This window comes from Cucurbita pepo, chromosome 18 (assembly GCF_057944985.1).
Source record: "Cucurbita pepo subsp. pepo isolate OVF chromosome 18, ASM5794498v1, whole genome shotgun sequence".
Classification (NCBI taxonomy): Eukaryota; Viridiplantae; Streptophyta; class Magnoliopsida; order Cucurbitales; family Cucurbitaceae; genus Cucurbita; species Cucurbita pepo.
Window position 1 is genome coordinate 574,455 of NC_141815.1, and position 24,473 is coordinate 598,927.

The 24,473-nt window shown below is 34.3% G+C and overlaps 2 protein-coding genes across 2 annotated transcripts; both read left to right on the top strand.

Moving 5' to 3' along the window:
• The first annotated feature begins 2,929 nt into the window (after window positions 1-2,929).
• On the top strand, window positions 2,930-5,694 carry LOC147786753 (uncharacterized). Its single transcript, XM_087119508.1, has 6 exons — window positions 2,930-3,236; window positions 3,505-3,693; window positions 3,871-4,044; window positions 4,880-4,986; window positions 5,078-5,256; window positions 5,423-5,694. The coding sequence occupies exons 1-6, from the start codon at window positions 3,090-3,092 to the stop codon at window positions 5,671-5,673; spliced, it is 1,047 nt and encodes a 348-aa protein (XP_086975634.1). The 5' UTR covers window positions 2,930-3,089; the 3' UTR covers window positions 5,674-5,694.
• A 13,933-nt stretch (window positions 5,695-19,627) lies between these two features.
• Window positions 19,628-24,177, top strand: LOC111780650 (uncharacterized). The gene is made up of 5 exons (XM_023661114.2): window positions 19,628-19,796; window positions 21,651-21,953; window positions 22,023-22,199; window positions 23,587-23,693; window positions 23,935-24,177. The coding sequence occupies exons 1-5, from the start codon at window positions 19,662-19,664 to the stop codon at window positions 24,065-24,067; spliced, it is 855 nt and encodes a 284-aa protein (XP_023516882.1). The 5' UTR covers window positions 19,628-19,661; the 3' UTR covers window positions 24,068-24,177.
• Window positions 24,178-24,473: the final 296 nt, after the last annotated feature.

Consider the following 24,473-nt stretch of genomic DNA (forward strand, 5'->3'; position numbering starts at 1 on the left):
ACTTTGAGCATAAGCTCTCATGGCTTTCCATCATCCAACACCTCCCCTCGAACAAAGTGCGCCTCCCCTTAATCGAGGCTCGACTCCTTTGGAGTCTTAGTCATTTTTTACTAAAGATCCTTTTCTTTTGGAGTTTTTGTTCGATATTTGAGGATTTGAGGATTTACCAATCTATTAGCACGACTAAGTTTAGGGCATGGCTCTGATACCATGTTAGACGAACACGACTCTCCACAGGGGTTTTTACCTTTTGACTAAGTTTAGGGAACACGACTCTCCACAGGGGTTTTTACCTTTTGACTAAGTTTAGGGCATGGCTACGAACACGACTCTCCATAAGGGCTTGGCTCCTTTTCTTTTGGAGTTCTTTGTTCGATATTTGAGGATTTGAGGATTTACCAATCTATTAGCACGACTAAGTTTAAGGCATGGCTCTGATACCATGTTAGACGAACACGACTCTCCACAATGGTATGATGTTGTCCACTCTAAGCATAAGCTCTCATGGCTTTGCTTTGGGTTTCCCCAAAAGGCCTCATACCAATGGAGTTAGTATTCCTCACTTATAAACCCATGATCATTCCCTAAATTAGCGGATGTGGATTTCCATCATCCAACAAACCCAAGATATTGGTCATTCACTATTGTGACAATGCAAGCTCATTAAATCTAAATAACAAAAAAAAAAAAAAAAAAAATGTAGTTCATCCCAAAGATGAGATACTTCGAGTATTGAAATTATGGTAAAAAAACCATCGAATGGATATCAAAAACGCAAAAACAACTCACCACGCACTTGTCACACAGCCTGCACACGTTCCTTCACGTGGCCACACGAAGTTACCTCTCACAGGCAAAAACAACTCACCACGCACGTGTAACAAGAGTTCGATCTCCTATGAAAGCACCTGCATATGAATTTCAAACAACAAAATTTTCAAAATTCTAAGATTTCCTTCGTTTTTTTTTAGAAATTGTGATTTTTCCTAATTTCTTCGGAGTTTCATATTTTTTCAACATAATCCATTCAACTTGGTTCTTTCATCAAAGTTGAAAAATGTTTTACGTACCCTTTTCCTCAAAAAAAAAAAAAAAAAAAAAAAAAAAAAAAAAAAAAAAAAACCTCTATTATTCTATTAAACTTCTTCAATTATGAAAAATTCTATTAAATTTAAATTTTTTATTACTATTTTTTTATTATTATTTTAATGGAACTTATATAATACGTCATATATTTGTAGACCCCATTTAGCACTAGTGGAGGCGTGACTTTAAAAGTATTAAATGAACTCCACTATTCATAGTACTATTAAGAAATATACAACAAGTATTAAACTAATAATAAGTTATATTGCTATGACACATGTCTAGGATCCTAATCCAAATTTTATAGCCTTGATATTATTCTGCATCTTCTACGACATGATCACGTTATGAACTATTCCGCAAATTAATACGAATTTTTTCAGCAAATTTTGTCTTCACTTACACGCTTTCTAGGAAGATTCTCACGAGGTCACTCAATATTGAATTATTCTAAGTGAATTACGCGTGCTGAAAAGAAAGGTTCACCGACACCTTTTTGGTATAGTATTATCAAGATTACTCTCAGTTTGATATGATTTCAATTGTTCAGGTATCTTTCCTTTGCTCAATTGTCACATTCCCACATCTTATTCAGAGAAGTAAGGCTCTAATACCACTTGTAACGCCCCACGTCCAAGATTTGAATTTTGGATTTGACACCTATGTGCCCCAACATTCCCCTACAATCGGGGCACATTACTTATCACGTCTAAAAGTGGGTCATTTGTGTTGGATGATGGAAGTCCCACATCGGCTAATTTAGGGAATGATCATGGGTTTATAACTGAGGAATACTAACTTGAGGCCTTTTGGGGAAACCCAAAGCAAAGCCATGAGAGCTTATGCTCAAAGTGGACAATATCATACCATTGTGGAGACTCGTGTTCGTCTAACAATTTGAACGTGCTATGTCTTTAGTTACATTAGATTACGGAGCCGACCGCTTATTTATTTATAGCTTACTAATGTATAAAGTTACATACGGTAAATGACATAAAGTAATAGTCATGTCAAGTAAATAACTATGTTTAAACATGGAGAGTAAATAAAGTTATATATGGTAGATAGTTATATAGTAAATGATTATATCCGGTAAAGCTATATATATATAATATATAGTAAACTGAACCATATATATAACTCTTACTCCAAAGATTTAAATTCTTTGTATTTTTTATTACCTTATACTTCAATTCATCAAATAAATCTCTAGTGAATATTTCTCGTTGCATTTTCTCTCTCTCATGTTCTTTGTGTTCAGCTAGATCGAGTGTGTGTTATTGTGCGATCTTAACAATTACTATCAAAGGTAAGCGAGATTCACCACAAGTGAAGATGGAAAGCTCAACAGAATAATTGAGATTCACCACAAGACCAGAATCATAAATCGGAGGATGATAATGATTCTATAAATTCATAAGAAGAATTGAGGATGTTCTAGTTCTCAGCGTGGGCAGCCCGATTGAATCGATGGTGTCAGGTATATTTTTGGTCTCAAGAAGAACCTGATTTTTCTATTTGTTAGGTTTGAAGTCATCAATATAAACCCTTTGCCAATATTCTTCCTTGCATTTTCTCTCTGTGTTCTTTGTATTCATCTAGATCGTGTCTGTGTTGTTGTGCGATACTAAAACCTCTTTTAATCATCCTATCTTCAAGATCACTTTCATTCAAAAATGGTATCGGTACATTCATATGCCCTTCTTTACTCGGGATCATATAAACATTTATTAAAACTGATAATATTAAAATAATTGGATTAAATAGACACAAATCTAAAAGTTTGCACGATCTAATATAAAATTTAACAAAATATACGTTACTTTATCTGCCACTAACTAAACTTTTGTATTCATTTCTTTATTTGATTATGAAAACATGTCTTTTTGAAAGAATATATAAACAAAACTTTATAGATAAGTTCACACACATAAATACGCAAACTTTGCACACCAAATCTTTCAATTTCTTGAGAAGCTTCTTCCATTAACACAACAAAGTTAATGGATAACGAAGAACATTTCAATGGATCATTCTCAACTCCATCTTCTCAAGGTTGGAATTCCGAGCTTCTCAACGATCATCATCTCTCAACTCTTCTTGATCCAAATCACAGGCTTCACCATTGCACATCACAAACCAATCAACAGGTTTCCAATCTTTTTGTACCTTCAACTCTATTTTTCTTTCTCTTTTAAGACGACCAACAACCTCCTCAACTGACATGTTGGGAGAGGAGTCGAGGGGTCGATCATGTTTTTATAAGTAAGGAATACTATCTCGATTGGTATGAGGTCTTTAAGTAAACCCCTGACATCTTATGCTCGAAGTGGATAATATCATACCATTGTGAAGAATCGTCATTCTTAACAGACTAAACATTTGTTGTTGATGAATGATTTCAATATATATTGGTAGGAAGAGTTGATGGAAACCCTCATGAAGTTGCCCGCAATTGGATTAAAGCTTCAAATTTCACCCTCTTTGATGAAACAAATGCAACGAAGAACACAATCCAAAAGGAAGAGGATAAACCTTGAACAAGATAGTGAAAGGTTGAAGGCCTCGACTTTAGGTGCATTGATGCTTCAAATTGGTTCATGGCAGGTAATGTTATCGAATCTTCGAAGACGAGTCTCACATTGGCTAATTAAAAAAAAGATCATTGCGTTTCGAGGAAACCAAAGTAAAGTCCGTGGAGGGATGTTTTAATGTTTTTATTTTATGTGGCAACAACGTTGTAAAGATGTCTTGTTTTGTTGGTGTGTTTTATTTGTGGTTCAGGTAGTGGCTAGAAATGAAGGTGACTTGGTGGCGAAGTTCTATTTTGCAAAGAGGATGCTCGTGTGGGAGATTTTGAGAAATGGGTTGAAAGAAAAAGTTGAAATTGAATGGTCAAATATTATAGGAATCCAAGCTTTCATGGAAGAAAACAAACGAGGAATCTTGGAAGTCGAGGTAATTACTCCTAAGAACGTAGTAGACCTTCGCAATATTTTTTTTGCACATATCGAAAATGTCAAAACTAAGATTGTACTTCAAAATCAGTATATATTGTCCTCTTTGAGTTTTTTCTTTCGAGTTTCCACACCTTTGTAAGGAATGTTTCATTCCCCTCTCCAATTAACGTGGGATCTCACAATCCACCCCCTTGGGAGCCGAACGTCTTCGTTGGCATACCACCCAATGTCCGACTCTAATACATTTGTAACCGCTCAAGCCCACCACTAGCATATATTGTCCTCTTTGGGCTTTCCCTTTCGAGCTTCTTCTCAAATTTTTTAAAACGCGTCTATTAGGGAAAGGTTTCCACACCTTTATAAAGAATGCTTCGCTCCCCTCTCCAACCGATGTGGTATCTCACAATCCACCCCCTTTGGGGGGCCAGCATCCTCTTGGCACTTCGCCCGATGTCTGGCTATGATACCATTTGTAACAACCCAAGCCCACTGGCTAGCAGATATTGTCCTCTTTGGTATTTTCGCCTCTAAGGGAGAGATTTTCACATCTTTATAATAAATACTTGGTTCCCCTCTCCAACTAACGTGCGATCACACAATCACGTCTACCATTGACTTGCCATCTGAAATTATTTTTTAGTTTTAAGAGATTCATCCAAAGTAACAAATATATTTTTATTATCGGTCATCTTACAACCACGGTCAAGACACCATGTAAACTCTACGACATTGACTCGAGCACTACATATAATTACTCCAATTTTCATAGTTATTTGATTATGAGACGGGTTGTTTACGGTTTACCCCGTTTTTTCCTTTTTGGGGTTTTTCAGCTGCACCAGCCACCAAAATTCTACAAAGAGATCGAACCCGAGCCACGGAAACACACGCAATGGACCGATGGATTGGATTTTACAGATGGTCAAGCTTATGTAAACAGGTTTAGTTCGTTTTGGTGATCGCATGAGATGAATTAATGATCAAGAGATCTATAAAGTTAACATATTTATGTTGTTGTCCTAAACTTTTAGGAGGCATTGCATTGTGTTTCCTCCAAGAGTGTTGGACAAACACTATCAGAAACTAAAAGATAAGGATGAGCGTTTGTTCGAGTTGAGCGGAAGGCCATTTCCCACATTCAATTCGCCCTATTTCCCCTCGGAAGCTGTTTTCAATCAAATTTCTCCTATTCAATTTGAAGAAATATACTGTGAGTAAATAAGCTTGACTTATATATGATTTAGTTTTTGCTCGTGGAGTATTTCTAAGAGAAGTTATCATTTCATTCTGTTTCGGTTATTCGTTCTGGTGTCCTTCGACTAAGGGTCAAAACCAACCCATTATAACTTTTGTTTTCTTAAAATTTTATCTTATAGTTGTTGATTACACGCCACATTTGAACGAGAACGAAACCCACCAAGACCGAAGAATGGAGCTGATGAACAAAGTAAACACCATGAGAAGATATGGAATTGAAGCATCAGCCAATTACTACAATGAGGGAAAGGTAGTGAACAATGAGTATGATCAAGGTTTTTACAATGCAAATCCAAAGCCTTCTATGGTTTGGTTGGCTCAAAATAGTGAACATGAGAGCCCTTCAAGTTCAAAGTGGCCACTTTTTTAGACAAAATAAGTATTATTTCCGATATGTACAAATGGGGAATGGGTGTGGGAGAACCGATACAAACGACAACCCAAATGAAATACAGAATAACATTGACGCTCCAAGTTGACACATGTGGTAGCACAGCTCCCGAGCACCTACCCACCTTGACCGATACCTGAAAAACAAAAGAGGAAATGGGTGAGTATAAAATACTCAATAAGCATCTTACCTGTAGGCCCTCATCGCATCCTTAATCTAATATGTTTCCACAGGCTTGTTATAGAGTTCTAAGAAGTTCGAGCCTAGTTTAAATATTCCCTGAATGTTACCTCACACCAGAGTGGTGTCTATCATGAGCTAATCTATTTGTATAATTCCTTGTCTTCTCTTAGAGTGGGTTTCCCCCACACATAATAGTAGCTTCTCAATATATTACTTATGTGGTTTCTCGTCCACTCTCAGTCGGGTTTGTTCTGTAGATAATAGTATATCCTCAATCAACAACCTATGTAGCCCCTCGTCCCCTCTCAAGGCAGGTTAACATACACGCAATCGTGATTTCTCATTCTATCTAATTATGTACTCCCTTGTCCCCTCTCAAGGTGGGTTATCGTACATACAGTAACAATTTCTCATGTCACCCACTTATGTAATCAAGCATCTCTTGTCAAGGCGGGTTATACTCTAGACATAGTGGTGGGTTTTTGGGTCGTTATTTATGTCGTCTCTCATCCTCTATCAGGGCAGGTTATATCCTACACAAAGTGACTCCCCAAATAATTTCGTTCGTCAGGTGATTGGTCGCCTCAGTCATATGAATTTTTCCTCCGCGCGCACGAATTCGTCTAGTGCAAATTTTTAGATTCTGATGATAAAATTTAGTTCAACCTATGTTCTTTAGACTTTCGTATCTTCATGCACACAACTCGGATTGAATTAATTTCTTCACGAAAGTTGTAGAGTTTCATCCCTCTATACAATGTTGTTTTGATGGAGGCAGAAATCGTTGACGAGAAAAAAGTCGAAGGAAACCTATTGAAAGAAGAAAATAATAGAAAACAAAGGAGAGAGACAATTGCCCTCAAGAAGACCGGATGATCTTATTTATGGCGGGATTGAGATATTTAAATAACAAATTACATCCTAAAAATGAAAAAATGGAAGAAGTGGGCAACTTAATTAAAGCTTCCACTGTGTACTTCCCACTCACAATTAATTGTGTGGGTTTAACCGAAAAATAGTTACTAAAAATTAAGAATGATTTTCAATCTCGAAATTTATCTAACATACCATAGTATTTTTTTTTTCTTTTAATAATTGTTAGATACCCGCGGACTAATATAAGTACACTTAAACATTGAAATTTATGCGTTCTTACAATTTTTGGAGGCTTCTTGGACCTCCTACTTTCCTTGCGATTTTATTCCGATTTCCTTCACAAAAATGTGTAAAATCATACTAAGATCAACCTACTAAATTTACCGAGACTAATTCATACATATGGTCACGAATCTTGAGAAAAACTGAGACCTAAAATCCTATGGGACTCACCTTTTTTTTCTATGTTCTTGACAAAATAGATTGAATCCAATGCCTCGAATGAAGCTCCTCTATCTCCTTAGACTTCATTTGAGCACCTTAAACTAAATTTACTCGAGTATCATAACCTTGTGGATCTTACAAACCAATTTCTAAAGCTTCCTCGAGAACAGTGATAGAGGTTTAATGAACAAACAAACGTAACATACATGCTAGAACAAATGGGTGAGGTCGAGTTTCAGACCCTCCAAACCGTGGTGCATGCATCTCTTCCCTTTCTATAGGTAGGAGATCGATGACGCGGCCAGTTCAACTAAACCAACCACCCCTTTATTTTACTTAATTTAACCCTTAATTTAACTAAGCTTCCAAACATGATAGAATTAGTAGTCACCTCGAAATTCTCACAAACTTACTTGTAGGGATCACTTAGATAAGCCTTCAAAAGTTAATTTTACGCAAGTCTAAGTGAATAGGAAGAGTTTAGGACGTTAACCACACATTAAGGACATAATAAATTGTCTTACTCGGTAGTAGGGGTGCACATAGTCCAAGTTGGGTTGAGTTGAGGGATTTTTTTAGACCAACCCAGAAGTTCGGGTTGGTTGAATTGGTAATCCAACCCAACCCGAAAATTTTCACAATCCAACCCAACCTAATCCTCTATTTCCTGGTTGGGTTGTCCAATTGTTAAAAAAAAAAAATTCTTAAAAAAAGGTTGTATTTATCCTCAATTCATAATTATTCCATACAACCTTTACCAATAAACACAAATCAACATATAATCATTTAAAGACAAATTCATTAATAACAACAAATGAAAATGGTAGCATCCTAATATAGTTAGAGAGCCTTGATGAAGTTATAAACAAAATTAGATAATTAAAAGAATTAATGTATTAGACTAGCTTCTATAAACTTCTTATTATATTTATATATTTTTATTTGGCTTAGCTGAAGGTTTTGTCCCATGAACCTAAAATCAAATCGAAATAGTTCGGGTTCAGAAAAATAAACCCAACCCAACTCAACCTTTATAGTTCGGGTTAGGTTGGTTCGAGTTGTTGGGTTGTTGGGTTAAATGTACACCCTCGAAATTTGTCTGTAAACTCGAATAGCTGAAAAATAAGAAATTTAAATTAAATTAGTCTCCTCAATGGCATTTTCGTAATTTCACATCATGGACACTTTTATCACAACACTCTTTTTATGGAATTTGTTCCAATAATTTTTCTAAATAATTTTTCTTAGCTTTTAAATTTTTTATTTCTCTTGTTTTTGTTGCAGGTTCCGCCCTCGAACACGAACAAGTTGGTGGTAAAGGGCTTATTCGTCAAGAAGCAGCTATGCTATGAGATCTCGAGCAATAGGTGTAGAGTAAAAATTGAAATTGACCGGTCAAATATCAGAACCACCTAAATTTTATAAGGAACTCGGGCCAAAAGAGGTGGGCGCACATACCCAATGAGTCGATGGATCGGATTTCACCCGAGGCCAGGCTTCGACATGCAGGTTTGAACGATCTATTTGATTTTGAATGGTTAAAGACATGCTCGTTAAAGTTTGATTATATAAACTATACAATTTTGTTCGTTTTAGGAGGCATTTCATTATGTTTCCACCAACAATTTTGGACAAACACTTTGAGAGATTGATAAGATTTGATGAGAGATTGTTCATGTTAAGCAAAAGGCCATATCCAACCTTCAATGTCCCTTACTTTCATTCAAAACAATTTTTACAACCTGCTGATGCTGCTCCCCGCCCAATTGCACCACGTTTAGGTATGTACTTCAATCTTTTTCAAGTTGGTTAAGTTAGTGACTCGAGCAATCCAAATAGAGTTTACAATCACATTTAATCTAACCTAATCTTGTATTTTCGAGTTGGGCTGAGTTACCCAATGACCCTCGTTTCAAAAAGTAAAAATGTTGTCAATGTTACCTGTATGGAAAATGACCTGAAAACTAAATTATTTAACTATGGTTAAAAATAACTGAGTTTTTTTATCTAATGATTTAATTGTCAGCTCCTCCCTACCTGATAGTTATATGCAGTAAGCACAAGCCTTTTTCTTACATTCTCATATAACATCAATTTCAATTTCTCAAATCTTGCTTTCAAAACTCTCTTTCGAAATCTCTCTGCCCCTGTTTTCTAAAACCTTCTTCTTGAACCGGGGCCAGAGGCTCGAGCATACGTCGCTTGGCCGTAGGCGACGCGAGAACGAATAGACTTAACTCACTTGTTGCTGAGATCCGCTGTCATCGAAGTGCGATTTCTGAGAGGGTCTTATATTGTGAGGGGTTGTAAGTTGTTTTCTTTTTAATTATTTAAAAAAAAAATCTTATTTGTTTATCGTCGGTATTATATTGAGAGCTAAAATGTCATAAAAATCAAATTTCAAATAATATAGGTTACAAAAGTCGAATATTATTAATTTTCATTACAATCTTGGAAGTCCATCATTACCAATAGAATCTTATTTATTTTTTGATGTAAGATATTATTATAATGTAACTATTCCAAGTCATCCATAAATAAACTCGAGTCGTTTTCGAGTTTTACATCTCAATGTTTCCATGTATATTTCTCATTGCATATTGTTTCTTTTGTTGTTCATATTCTTCATCTAGATTGACTTTGTGAGTGTACTATCTTAATAAATGGTATCAGATTGGGGAAGGATTGAATTTATGCCTTAAAATCTTATAATTAATTTTTATAAATAATTTTTTATTATTTTATTTACAATTTAATGTTGTTCGAAAATAAAGGTTATTAATGTAATCTTAGATTTGGGGTGTACATGGTCCGAGTTGTGTTGAGTTTGGTTGGGTTGGGTTGGGTTGAGAGATTTTTTTTAACCAACTCAGAAGTTCTATTAGTAACCAAATCCAACCCAAAAATTTTCCCAATCCACAACAGCTGTAAAATCTTATAATTAATTTTTATAAATAATTTTTTATTATTTTATTTACAATTTAATGTTGTTCGAAAATAAAGGTTATTAATGTAATCTTAGATTCGGGGTGTACATGGTCCGAGTTGTGTTGAGTTTGGTTGGGTTGGGTTGGGAGATTTTTTTTACCCAACTCAGAAGTTCTATTAGTAACCAAATCCAACCCAAAAATTTTCCCAATCCACAACAGCCCAACCCTCTATCTTTTGGTTGAAATTCACGAACAAATACAAATCAATCTATAATTATTAAAAAAAATAAAATAAATTCATCAACGTATTCTTAGATTCGGGGTGTACATGGTCCGAGTTGTGTTGAGTTGGGTTGGGTTAGGGATTTTTTTTTCCCAACTCAAAAGGTCTATTGGTAACCAAATCCAACCCAAAAATTTTCACAATCCACGACAGCCCAACCCTCTATCTTTTGATCGAAGTTCACAAACAAACACAAATCAATCTATAATTATTAAAAAAAAAAAAAAAAAAAATTCATCAACAATAAATAAAAGTTGTAACATGGTTGAACAATAACCCGTTATTCTAAAAATAAGAAAAATATAAGGATAGAAATTTAAATAAGAAAAATATTAATATAAAAAAAAGAAACACAAAATATAAGTAATATAATAAAAGAAAATAAAAGAAACAATATATATATATATAAAAGTAATAGAAACATTTATTTTGATTGAGTCACACCCACGCATGGATTATTCTAATAAACCTGTAGTGTCACTTTGACAATAAACAATTATTCTAATAAACCTCGGTTGTCACTCTGACAAACATTTACATAAACCACAATTCTCAATGTAATTTATAAGTTTGGTATGGTTTTAGGTCAGTTCGAGTTTTTTATCCTATGAACTCGAAATCGAACCGAGTCACTTCGGGTTTAGAAAAAACAATCCAACTCAATTCGAAAATATTAATCCAACGCAACACAGCCCTTATAATTTGGGTTGGGTTAGTTCGAATTGTCGGGTTCGATGTACACCCCTATCTTGAACAATATGTGGTTAACATACAAAATGATCGTATTAAGTAATAACATAAATGATTTTTAGTATATGGATAAAGATGGGTATCTTATCCTGTTAACACTATTGATACTACCCACTTTGTAATCATTACAAATAATTTGATCGAAGTCGTTCGTGTGTAGACATGTGAGTGGGGGTATCTTATAAAAATTACCATAATACACCTGGAAGAATGGATAATTACGAAAATGCTCCTTTGATCAGAATCAGAGCATCTACAGTGACCATCTGAGCAAAATCTCTCGAAACTCAAATATCAGCCGTTGGATCTTCCCCAAAATTGGATATGATCTAGAAGATGGACAAATCATCACATCCAACGGCTAGTATTCAAAACCAAAGTCGGTGAGTCTCTGATCGGAGTAGATATTTCCGACGAATTTTCCAGAAAATCCAACCGACAATTTCACGACGATTCTGGAGCTCCCAATGTCGGTTTAAGTTTTTCCTATAAATTCTGAAGTTGGGGCAATCGTTTGGAACAAGAATCGAGCAAGGTCGAGCTCCCAGTCGTTGGCAATAAGTGTTTAGATTTTGGGTCTTCTACTCTCGGGTTTCTTCTAAATTCGAGAGCAATTCTCCACCATTTCCTTTCAAACTTGTTCCTATAGCTTCTAAACAAGATTACCCACAAGTTCTATGAAGGAATGGAGAGCTGAAACGTCGTAGAACAAGATACCCAAGAGATCGAAAATCAGAGGTGTCGGGTAACTTGCAGACCGAGAGTGGTTTCTCAAAATTAAGATCCCACACTCAAAGTCGTTCCTCCAAACCAATTCCTATAGCATGAGAAAAGGATAAGGAAGAGATTTCGTGAAGAAATCGAGCCTCGAAAACCCCTAGAATCGGCTACCCAATAAGAAATCCTCTGTTTTTACTCCGGCCAGAAATCATATTTTGGACGAACTTTGGAAGCAAATATCTTAGGCTACGATCCTAGAAAAGGTACGAAATCTATCCCTAGCTCTTCCTTATAACACCCTCTTTATGTTTCATGAAGGAATCGAGGGAAGAAACGGTGTGATAGAAGTTCAGGAGGGCGAGTTACAGACGGTGGCGCGAATGGTCGCGCGCATCTTCTTCCTGTCTGGAGGAAGAAGACGATGACGTGGCCGGTTCAGTTGAACTGGCCATGTCAACCCTAAAACTCGACCTTCCCTCGGTTTTTCTCAATTTTAACCCCCTTTCAGACCGGTTCTCATTAAAAACTCTATGGTTCCAGAAAGTTAAAATAACCCACTAGATGAACTCCGCTTTTTATGAAATTTTAATGCTGAGGATACCATAGAATGTTGAGGTTACATATGAATTTTGGTAGTCATTGGATAAGGATAAGTAGGTAAACCAAGAAATGGTGCAAAATGACCATAATGCCCCGAAGGACATCTACCTACGATTCATGACCTAGATGACCTCCAAATACTATGAAACCCTAAAGTAGATCTTATTTTATGATGTTTGATGATTTGGTGAAATTTGAAAAGCCATTGGAACACGTTAAGTAGCAAAACCAAGAATTAGGTGGAAAATGACCAAAATGCCCCTAGGACAAATTAAGAGATCTCAAGGTCTATACATGCTCCAAATGATTTGTTACTTCTTATAAGGTCGATTATGAAGGACATGAAGATAAGTTTGAGGTTTCAAGTTGATTGGAGCAAGTTTGGTACTTAAACCAAGTTAGGACCCAAGAACCACCTAAAGGAAACGCCACAAGACTCTAGACTCTTCGAGAACCCTCTAAAGAACTCCCTAGGATTCTATGACCTTCTAGAACAACTCACACTAAGATGGGTTCATATGGTTACAAATACAAGCTACAACTTATATCTCAAGAAATCAAGGACCTTAGAAATTTATAAGATTAAGAACCAAGAACAACAACACACAAACTTTACAACTACCCAAGTAAGAAGAATGTTAGGTACCACTCAAGGACGAGGGACCAAGGTTCCCAAACACAAGGAACTCAAGAATGCTAGGTAATACTCTAGTCATGTCCAAAGTGACCCATGACCTCCCACCAAGCGGTGCCCAAGAATTCCTCTTCTAGGTGGGATGCCCTACACCATGTTTCCTTTGCAGGATGTCATGCCTCAAGTTTTCCTCACCTAGAAGGGATGCTTGCAGACTTGCAGGATGCCATGTTTAAGTTTGCACCGAGCAAGTGACCTTTACGGTCTATTAAGGGGAGTAGTCTAAAGTCACGGAGGAACAAGAAGAGAGTACGTTACCTTAGCCACGAATCAAGAACCTCCTAAGACCTCCCACGGTACAGCATGCTCATGACTTAGACTACGCTACTTGGAACGCATGAAGCCTTGAGTGTAGATTAAGCAGACTGTATTATAGGGCAAGCCCTTGATGTAGTATTAAGGCTGCATCGCTTGGAACGTAACAAGCCTTGGATGTAGGTTTTCAGACTATGCCGCTTGGAACGCATGAAGCCTTGGGCATAGGTTAAGCAGACTGTATCGAGGGGCAAACCCTAAGATGCGGTAAGACTACGCCACTTGGAACGCATGAAGCCATGGACGTAGGTTAAGGCTGTGTCGCTTGGAACGCATGAAGCCTTGGACACATGATTGTCAGGTGCATGTCTAGTGCCGTAAATCCTAAGGGGAGTGTCTTGGAGAACGAATCAAGAACCAAACAAGAACCAAGAAAGTACCCAGAACAAGAGAAAGATCAAGGAATAGAACAAGGATCAAGATCTTAGTTCTAAGGACAAGAACTAGGAACAAAGGACCAAGAACCAAAAACCATAGTACTAAGCCCCTTAAAGGAAAACCAAGGTTTTAGGATTCAAGGACCAAGGTCCTCAAGAAAGATCAAGATAAGAACCCCAAGTCAAGAACAAGAATTAAAAGGGCCTAAGTACTTACAACAAGAACAAGATCAAGAACAAGCAAGAACAAAGAATGTTGTACCCTAGCATATCAAGGACACGATTAAGAGCCTACAAGTAGGCTTCTTACTGAGTCTTGTACTCATTCCTTATTCTCCATTTTTTTCCAGGTGATAAGGAGCTGGTCAAGGTCGGGAGCGGACTCTGGAGCAGGTGCCATAGACTCACCTCACCCGTCGTCCTCAAACCTTTGTTTTCAAATGTTTTGCGTCTATTCCTTATTATGTCTTTTAACTAGTATGTTGTATTTTAAATGACTAATGTGCGCACACTATTTTGATATAATGTAAATTATGTTTTAAATTTTAGTGGTTTTATTAACAAGGAAATATTTACCCGCCTTTTAGAGCCATCGAGTCAGCCCGGTCCCTACAAAAACTAAACTATTTAAGGGTGGTTAAAATAACTTAATTTTTTTAATAACAATTTAAGTGTCAACTTCTCCCTACCCGATAGTTATATGCGTAAGCCGTTGTTGTTGCCTTTTGCTTACATTCCCATATAACACCAATTTCAAAAACATGTACTTATCCTTCGTAAACATATCATAGTCACCAATTTTAAAAACATGTACTTATCCTTCGTAAACACACCCTTGTCATATCCTTTCATAAACATATTATAGTCATATTATTTCATACACGTATCATAATCATATTATTTCATAAACATATAATAATCATATCATTTCATAAATGTATCATAGTCCTATCATTACATTAACATACCATAGATATATCATTACATAAACATATATTAGTCATATCATTTCATAAGCATATCATAGTCCTATCATTACATAAACATATCATAGTCATATCATTATATAAACACATCACAGTCATATCGTCTTATTGACCTTTCACACATATCAAACATATAACACATGTAGATCCACAAGACACGTGTCATCATACAAACATCAACTTTTAACTGTACCAATAGTAAGGCCACTTACTTGGTTGGTCTTACCCGGCGTTCTCCCTAAACTCGAGTACGTTTGAATTTTGTCTCTCGAAGTTGCTCCAAGTATCATCAGGGGTTGTTTCCTATTCGAACGTCCATATTGTTTTCATTAATAACTCACATTTCTACCATAAATCAACTTAAACTTGGAAATAGGACGCTATACTGACCTTAATTGCCTTGATTAAGGTCAAATTCAGCTCCGACAAGGTAAAAAATGTAGGAATCGTTATCAAAATGTCTATACCGAGCCTAATAACTCATTTTTGAGTCGTTAGAGCCGTCGAACCACCGCTAGAGTGGATGACAGTCTTGAAACCTTAACTATGTTAATACCTTTTAAACAACTTGACATTGGTAGAAAAAAATCATCAATAATTTTCTACAAAAATTTGTTTATATTGAGCTTTTGCAATGTATTTGTGTAGGGGTACAGGGAAGATTACCATTGATATGGAATCACTACAAAGATAGTAAGATTTAGATTACCTTGTTGATCGAATATCTCAAGGCAAGAACACTTGTTTAATATTCGAATCATTCCACAAGCAAGTTCGATCTTGTCTAGCTTGAATGATTCTACATACAACCTAAACTACATAGATGCAAAGAAACTTAGTCATGGGCTAAAGAAAGCACAAATGCTCATTTTACTACATTTTTCAAATCTATCTCACAAATATAACATACTTACTTTATATAGCCTTAAAATAAAAACTTTTAACTTAGATGAGCCATTCAAGAATTGTAACTATATTTCATGACTATAATTAGTCATTATGTATACTTCATGACTATGACTATAATTAACTAGGATGTAAATAAGCTTTAATACATTAAATAAGCACCATAACCATAACTCAAAAGTATGATCCACCCAATATTTATAACAATGAAACTTGATTCTTATTCCTGTAACATAAATCGAAAATCTTTTGATAATTTTGACAACATTTTCTTTACATCTTCCTTGAAATTTATATGGCATGATTGATGCCTTGGTTCATATCATTCTTGTTGTCTTGGTTCATATCAACCATGAAACTTCTAGTTGATTTGGAGACAATTTCCACCTTTGTTATCGTGGTGGATCACCGATCGAAGTCCACCTTAAATCATGGTTTCCTAAATTTAAGACATCTTGACAATCTTATACTATAATCTCTCTCCATACATAGGTATAAAATTTTAACCATGATCATAATGCCTCATCCAATCTATGGATCGATACTTTTAAATCACCTTAAAACTTTCATAATTGCTGTTGTTCTCAAACTTTGATTTAAAACTTTCGAAGTAGTATTAAGGTAAATGAATTTTTTACATCTCACTAATTTCAAAGCTCAATTTCCATGAAAGACACTTGTGTCGTTCACAAATCTATTTCAGTGTACAATGTTTCAACTTTTATATATGTATTTTTTTTCATAACGAGACTTTAATTTCACATTTACCTACTTCATTGTAACGGAATTTTCTTTTGACATTACCATTTTTAATATCTATAGCGAAATATAAGATATTGTCATCCATCAAGCTTCCTTGGTCATTTTCATTTGAAACTACTTGTTAGTATATGTTGGTACATTCCTTTCCATCTATATGGTAGTAATATTGCGTATTTAACTATGTTCGAGACGTCTAACTAAAACATCTGACCTCGTTAGCAAAATCATTTTCATGCATACTATAATAACCATAAAAAAAATAATAATAATAACAACTAATCCCATTCTTCCACCATGATAACTTTAACACACGAATTGGATCACATTGGGCATGATTAGAGTATTACCTACCCTTCTTTCATGATAACTTTACGACATGGATTGTAACACCTTATCTTGGTAACACCTTATCTTGGTAGTTGTAGAGCTTGTGTTGTACCTTCCTGGGGTTCTCAATCATAGATATTTTATGTATTTCTTATTGTTCTTGAGGCATAATTGCATATTACATTTTTTAGCTTATGAATTCATTGTAGTAACAAGCCTGAGTTATTCTAGAAATTAATAGAGTCAAAATAAATTCTTTAGAGGTTCTAGAAGAGTCTTAAATTTTGAGGTGTTTTTTGGGTCCTTACTTATGTGTTATAATAAGTGGCAAGTCATTTGGAGTATGTCTAAACATTGAAACAACTTCAAATCTTAAACATACCTTCATGTCCTTAGGAATATGTCTTATAAGAAGTGGCATACTCCAGATTACTTGCCACTTCTTATAAGGAATCCTATGAGCATTTTTGTCATTTACCCCTAATTTTTGGTTTAGCTACTTAACGTGTTTTAATAGTTTTCAAACTTCACAAAATCATCAAACATCATGAAATAAGGTCTAATACAAAGTTTCATATCATTTGGGGGCCATCTAGATCGTAACCGAAGGTAAATTACCTTAGAGCATTATGGTCATTTTACACCATTTCTTGGTTTAGTTCATTATCCAATGACCACCAAATTTCATATATAATCTTGATATGCTACAATATACTCAGTATTCCAATTTCATAGGCATCAGAGTTAATTTAGTGGGTTATTTTAATGTTACTTAAATCTCAAGTAATTTGTTCGGTTTAAGTTAAATATGGCTACTTACCTCATAGTTGACATTCGAGACCTCTGTTCTTGAGTTTCAAGTATCCGAATTACTCAAAATTTTCTTTATTAGATTCATATTTGAGTCTATTTTCAGGAAATATAAATAAATTCATGAGAACCAGTCTCGAAGGGTCCAAATTGATCAAAAAGTGGAGAAAGGTATGGGTACCTTTGACTTTTATTGGTCAAAGTTTGACGTTGACTTTCGGCTTCATCTTCTTTCTTGGTGGCTGGAAAATCACGATTTTCTCCTATCATATACCTCTGATTTTGCCTTGTACAACTCTATATATACCTCAAATGAACTTGATTTATTCACAAAACATTTAGAAGAAGATTCAAAGAAGTAGATACCAATTTCATAACGTTTCGTTGTCTATAGGAGTTGGTTAGACGAAAAAATGATTAACCATAGCCCTTGAATTTAGAAGTAACCCGAGGACGAAAAATCAATAATCTAAAACTTCCAAACTCAAGTTTTAGGAATCCTCATCACTGGATTCTTGTTTTAAAACATTACTGAGAACTTATTTCTAGACGGAACTTACACCGCCATTGATTGTTTCGGGATAAAAGCATCATTTTTTATTTATTTGTTTCAACCTTTGGATCTGAAGGACGTCGAGTTTTCTCAAACATATTCAAATTTCCGTTCCATCGAATGGTTGGATGTAAAGATAAGGATGATTTCATAATATTGAACGGTTGGGAATTCAAATTTGATTTCATAGTTTCTTCAATGGCAGTTTAGCACTTAAGTGAAACTTCAGGAGAATTTTGGAAAGAAAAAAAAATATAATTTTTCTAAAAATTATTCATTTTGTGCTGGTCATTTTTCCCTCTCTTAGATCTTAAAATTTGTTCTAAAAAACCTTAAATTCTTAAAGTTTCTAAAACTTTTTAGAGTATAGAAATGACTTACTTAATACCCATGTCCATGCTTAAATGTCTTAGTTCCTTTACTTGAATTTTTTGAGTCTTACGTGAGCAACCTATTCTTATTGGAGTTAATTTTCTTCACATTGGAGTGTTACATCATCAATGGAATAACGTGTCAACATGATATTCCATAACATGGCATATCTTGTAATTACAACATATCATATATGTTAGCAAACATTAAACAATCCCAAGATACGATATGTACAAGAGAAACAGGCACGTGTCGTTCATACTTCAAGCAATTTGTTCAACCAAACAAGCAGTGATCATTTTGGACTATTGTAACCTTGGGTATACTTTATTCAAAGTGAACGTGTTGAAGAAGGCAGCAAAGGTGTTGAAGCAATCAATGGGTCCTCGACATACATTTTAGGGATCATGAACTTTCTAATGTGAGCAAATCTATTGAAAATTCGATCAAAGAGTGTAGCCCCTAGTGCTCCTAACCAATCTAGATTTAGCGAGTCAAAACTAATAAACTTGGATACATCAATCCATGTCAAGACCGCCAAACTACCCTAGATACCTAGAAAACCACCACCACAACCTTAAAAACAAAGGTACCTCATAGGACAATAGCAGTTGATACAATGTCTACAAAGTTTCCACTTCTCTTTCTACTCCAATACAGTACCGTGTAGATATGCGTGAGGCTAGTTAGGGATATCTAACTTAATTGTTTGTTGGATTAACCAGGACAATGGATCCTTCCCATGGGACGATGTTGATCATGCTAGTAGTCAATTTAGCTTTTATAACCAAGTAGGTTAGCCGCTAGGATTTGTTTTTAAACCTTTCTTCTATATAAAAAAAGAAAATCAGTACGTAAGCGATATGAACATAGTTAAATGGTTAAGACATAGAGGTCAAAAACTCGAATCCTCCACCTTCTCGATTCAATTTAAAAATAATAAATAAATAAACCAAAAAAAAAAAAAAAAAAAAAAAAAAAAAAAAAAAGCCCATCTAGCATTGTCTATAAAAGGAAGTTGAGGGAAAAATTGGGGTTAAAAAGAGTGGAGAAAGAATCAAAGAGGATCACAATTTGAAATGGATATGAAAAAAGGAGAAGAGAGTGAGAAGAAAATGTATTTTACTTCAGAGAATGGTGAATCTTCAAGCTTTCCTATAATCTCCGGCGCCGACAAGCTTGATCATTTCTCCAAAACTGGTACCCTCCCTGAGGTAATTTCTTATACATTCATTCGTTCATTCTCTTCGATAGTTTCAATGTTCATATTTTTGTTCATGTATTCATTGGCGATCGTGTGATTTTCCTTTGATTTCTTGTTTAATTTCTTCAAATTTCTCTTCAAAACCAAAACCCTAAACTTAATAATCACTACTTCAACATTCTTGGGTTTGAATTTCACTGAAAAATTGAAAACCCTTGAAATGATTTATGAGAATGAACAAATTTTGAAAAAATTTGAGCATTTTGAGTCATTTTTAACCTAATTGAGACGAACTAGGGCTAACTTGGCCTTCATCTTGTTTTCCTCGGTCAGATAGAATCAAAGAAAACCCTAAACTTAATTATCACAATTTAAAGTTCTACTAATCACTACTGCATCATTTTTGGATTTTTTTTTTTTTTTTTTTATCTTCTCTCTTTGAATTTGAGAGAAAAATTGAAAACCCTTGAAATGATTTATGAGAATGAACAAATTTTGAAAAAATTTGAGCATTTTGAGTCATTTTTAACCTAATTGAGACGAACTAGGGCTAACTTGGCCTTCATCTTGTTTTCCTCGGTCAGATAGAATCAAAGAAAACCCTAAACTTAATTATCACAATTTAAAGTTCTACTAATCACTACTGCATCATTTTTGGATTTTTTTTTTTTTTTTTTTTTTATCTTCTCTCTTTGAATTTGAGAGAAAAATTGAAAACCCTTGAAATGATTTATGAGAATGAACAAATTTTGAAAATTTTCAAGTAATTTATTTTTAACCTAATTGAGATGAACTAGGGCTAACTTGGCGTTCATCTTGTTTTCCTCGTCAGATCGAATCAAAGAAAACTCTAAACTTAATTATCACAATTTAAAGTTCTATTAATCACTACTTCATCATTTTTGGATTTTTTTTATCTTCTCTCTTTGAATTTCAGTGAAAAATTGAAAACCGATTTATGAGAATCAACAAATTTTGAAAAATTTAGAGTCATTTTGGGTCATTTGTAACCTAATTGAGACGAACTAGGGCTAACTTGGCGTTCATCTTGTTTTCTTCGTCTGGTCGAATCAAAGAAAATCTTAAACTTAATTATCACAATTTAAAGGTTCTGCTAATCACTACTTCATCATTTTTGGATTTTTTTTTTTAATCTTCTCTCTTTGAATTTCAGTGAAATTTCGAAAACCCTTGAAATGATGAGCAAATTTTGAAATATTCGAGTCATTTTTAACCTAATTGAAATGAACTAGGGCTAACTTGGCGTTCATCTTATTTTCTTCGTCCGATCGAATCAAAGAAAACCCTAAACTCACAATTTAAAGTTCTGCTAATCACTACTTCATCATTCTTGGATTTTTTTTTTTTTTTTTTTTTTTTTTTTTTTTTTTTTTTTTTTTTTATCTTCTCTCTTTGAATTTCAGTGAAATTTCGAAAACCCTTTGAAATCATTTATGAGAATGAGCAAATTTTGAAAGATTTGAGTCATTTTTAACCTAATTGAGATGAACTAGGGCTAACTTAGCGTTCATCTTGTTTTCTTCGTCAGATCGAATCAAAGAAAACCCTAAACTTAATTATCACAATTTAAAGTTCTACTAATCACTACTTCTTCATTTTTGGATTTTTTTATTTATCTATTTATCTTCTTTCTTTGAATTTGAGTGAAAAATCAAAAACCCTTAGAAATGATTTATGAGAATGAGGTAATTTTGAAAAATTTTGAGTCATTTTTAACCTAATTGAGATGAACTAGGGCTAACTTGGCATTCATCTTGTTTTCTTTGTCGGATCGAATCAAAGAAAACCCTAATTTTTTTTTTTTTTTTTTTTTTTTTTTTTTTTTTTTTTTTTTGTCGTCTAGGGTGAAGAAACAATTGAAGTAGTGCTAAAACTTCCAGCACTTCGGCTATCTTCTCTACTTGCAGCAATGGAATTAGAAAAGGATACAAAAATTTCATTGCCACCACCATTTACAAATCTCCCAAGTATCTTAACGGGCCATTCATTAATCCCTCTCCCACCCACAAGTGAAGAACAACAATACAATAATCCATCACATGAAAGAACAATCACCTCTGGACCAAGTAGTTCTTCTTCTTCTGAGCTTCCCCAGCTCGTGTTTAACGGAGTTCTGGCTCTTTTCCTTCGAGTTGGATCATGGCAGGTATGATACAAGATTTTAATTTGAATATGAATCCATGGGTTTGGTACTCATTTTTCATTTTTGTTCTAGGTGGTGCCCAAGAATGATGGTGATTTGGTGCTGAAATTTGATTATAGAAACAAGAAGGTAACTTGGGAGATTGTGAGGGAGGGGCCTTCCAAGCACAAGATTGAAATTGATTGGTCTAATATCATAGGGATTGAAGCTGCCATTGAAGATCATAGACAAGGAATCCTCCAACTTGAGGTTAGTTTAATTTTCTTCTTTTGATTCATAAAAATTTGTATCCATTGGGAGTTTGATGTTTGGATAACCCATTTCAAAATGGGACTTTTTTGCTTACATATGAATCTATATTGAGATATCAATTTCTTTTAGGGTTTCTTTTTCAATGTTGTTTTGTATGTAAGAACATTGTGTTAATTGATTTATTCATAACCCATTTGGGTTTTTAGGAACCCTTTTTAATGAATGATTTGATTTGTAGAACAAATTATGGGTTTGTTAGTATTGAATTCATTCATAAATATTTTGTATTAGTTGCTTTTTAGATTATAAAGTTATTGTTTGGAACCCTTTTTGAATACTAATTTATATATGAAAGTATGTTGAGTTATCACTTTCTTTTAGGGTTTTTTTTTTCATAAACAAATGAGTTGTTCTTCTTTTGCATGTAAGAACTTTGTATCCATTGATTGATTCATAACCCATTTAGTTTTTTGTTATTAAGATTAAGATTTAGATGTTTGATGAGTTGTTCTTCTCAAAGTAGTAATTTCGATGAAAATGGGTTTAGATAACACTTTCTTTAGGGTTTTCTTTTCCTTCTTTTAATGAATGTTTCAATTTGTGAATAGTAATACTAATAGTATTGAACTCATTTATATATCGGTTCCAAGGAAGTCGTACAATTGAGAAATCGTTAATTTGTCCAAGATTAGAATGTGCAAAGTTGAGACTTGTTGTTGTTGAGTGGTAGCAAATGAGAAATCTTGTAGATAGTTTGATTTTTCGGCTCTCATACATGCTGTTACAATGGTAGGGGAAGTTTTCTTGTCGCTATAGCTAGGGATAATAACAGTACTATTTGGAGCTACTTTAGCTCTTGCTCAAAAAGAGATTAAAAGAAGTTTAGCCAGCCTATTCTACAATGTCTCAATTGGGTTATATGATGTTAGCTGCTTTGGGTATAGGGTCTTATCGAGCTGCTCTTTATTTCATTGGATTACTCATGAGAAAACTCTAAGTTTATTGTCTTGAATTCATTCTTATGAACCATATAGTATTGAATTCATTTATACATTAGTTGTCTTGAATCCTCTTTAAAACAATAATATCGAGGAATCGTTAATTTGTCCAAGATTAGAACAAATTTATACAAATGTGTAGTATTGAGACTTGCTATTGTTGAATGGCAGCAAATGTGAAATCTCATGGATTGTTTGATTTTTAGAACGAATGGTTTGATTCTTCTTCTTTACCGATTTAAGCGTTTGAAACTAATTTGTCTGAGCCATTTTACGTAGCAATTTTGAAACCCTAAATTTAGTATCGTCTTGAATCGAAGATTATATATATATGTGTGTCTGTGTGTGTTTTTAGTTCTTAAATCTTTGTTATAATCCTTTTGAAGCTGCAAAAACCACCAAGATTTTACAAGGAGATTGAGTCCAAACCACATAAGCAGCCGAAATGGGCAGATGAATCGGATTTTACAGATGGGAGAGCTTCTCTAAACAGGTAAATCATCTCAAAAAGGAATATTGTTATGTACTTAACATTATAGCTTTAAATGTCATATGTCACCATTTAATTCATTATTACTCAATTTCGATTGAAATTCGATTCATTTACAAACATAAAAGAAAATTATTCGAGTTCGATATTCAAACTTCGGATCGAGAGTTATGTTCAGGTTGATGATATGCTTCGTGTTTGTGTATACTAATATCGTGAATTGGGACGCTATCGATTTTTGTAGGAGATACTTTGCTGTGTTTTCACCGGGAGTGCTCGGTACACATTATAAGCGACTAATGAAAAACAAGCATTTGTTAGAAGTAAGCCAAAAGTCATTTCCAACGACTCAATCCCCTTATTTTCCCCAGCTTTAAACTCTTACTTTAAGGATGTAAAGTTGATAGTTTATTGAAACTCATTATGTGAACTTGTTTTTTTTTTTTTTTTTAACTTCACTATGGTGTTGAGTAGAAAGTTTATTGAATACAAGATAATAATTCAGAACTTTTTCAATAATAATGATAAATTTGAACAATAATATACTTTTGTGTCAACTTAAGCTTACTTTATTTGGATGAGTATCTAGTTTAGAAATGGCACAATGTTTTCAATAACTTAAGTGTAGATGATGATACTAATCATTTCCATATGATACTCATAGACTCACCAACTTAAAATGGTCAAACGTTGAATCATTTCAATTTGTAGTGATGGGTAATGTTGTCACCCCGGATATACAAATAGCGTGGAGAAGGATGATCACTATGTAGTTTAGCTCAA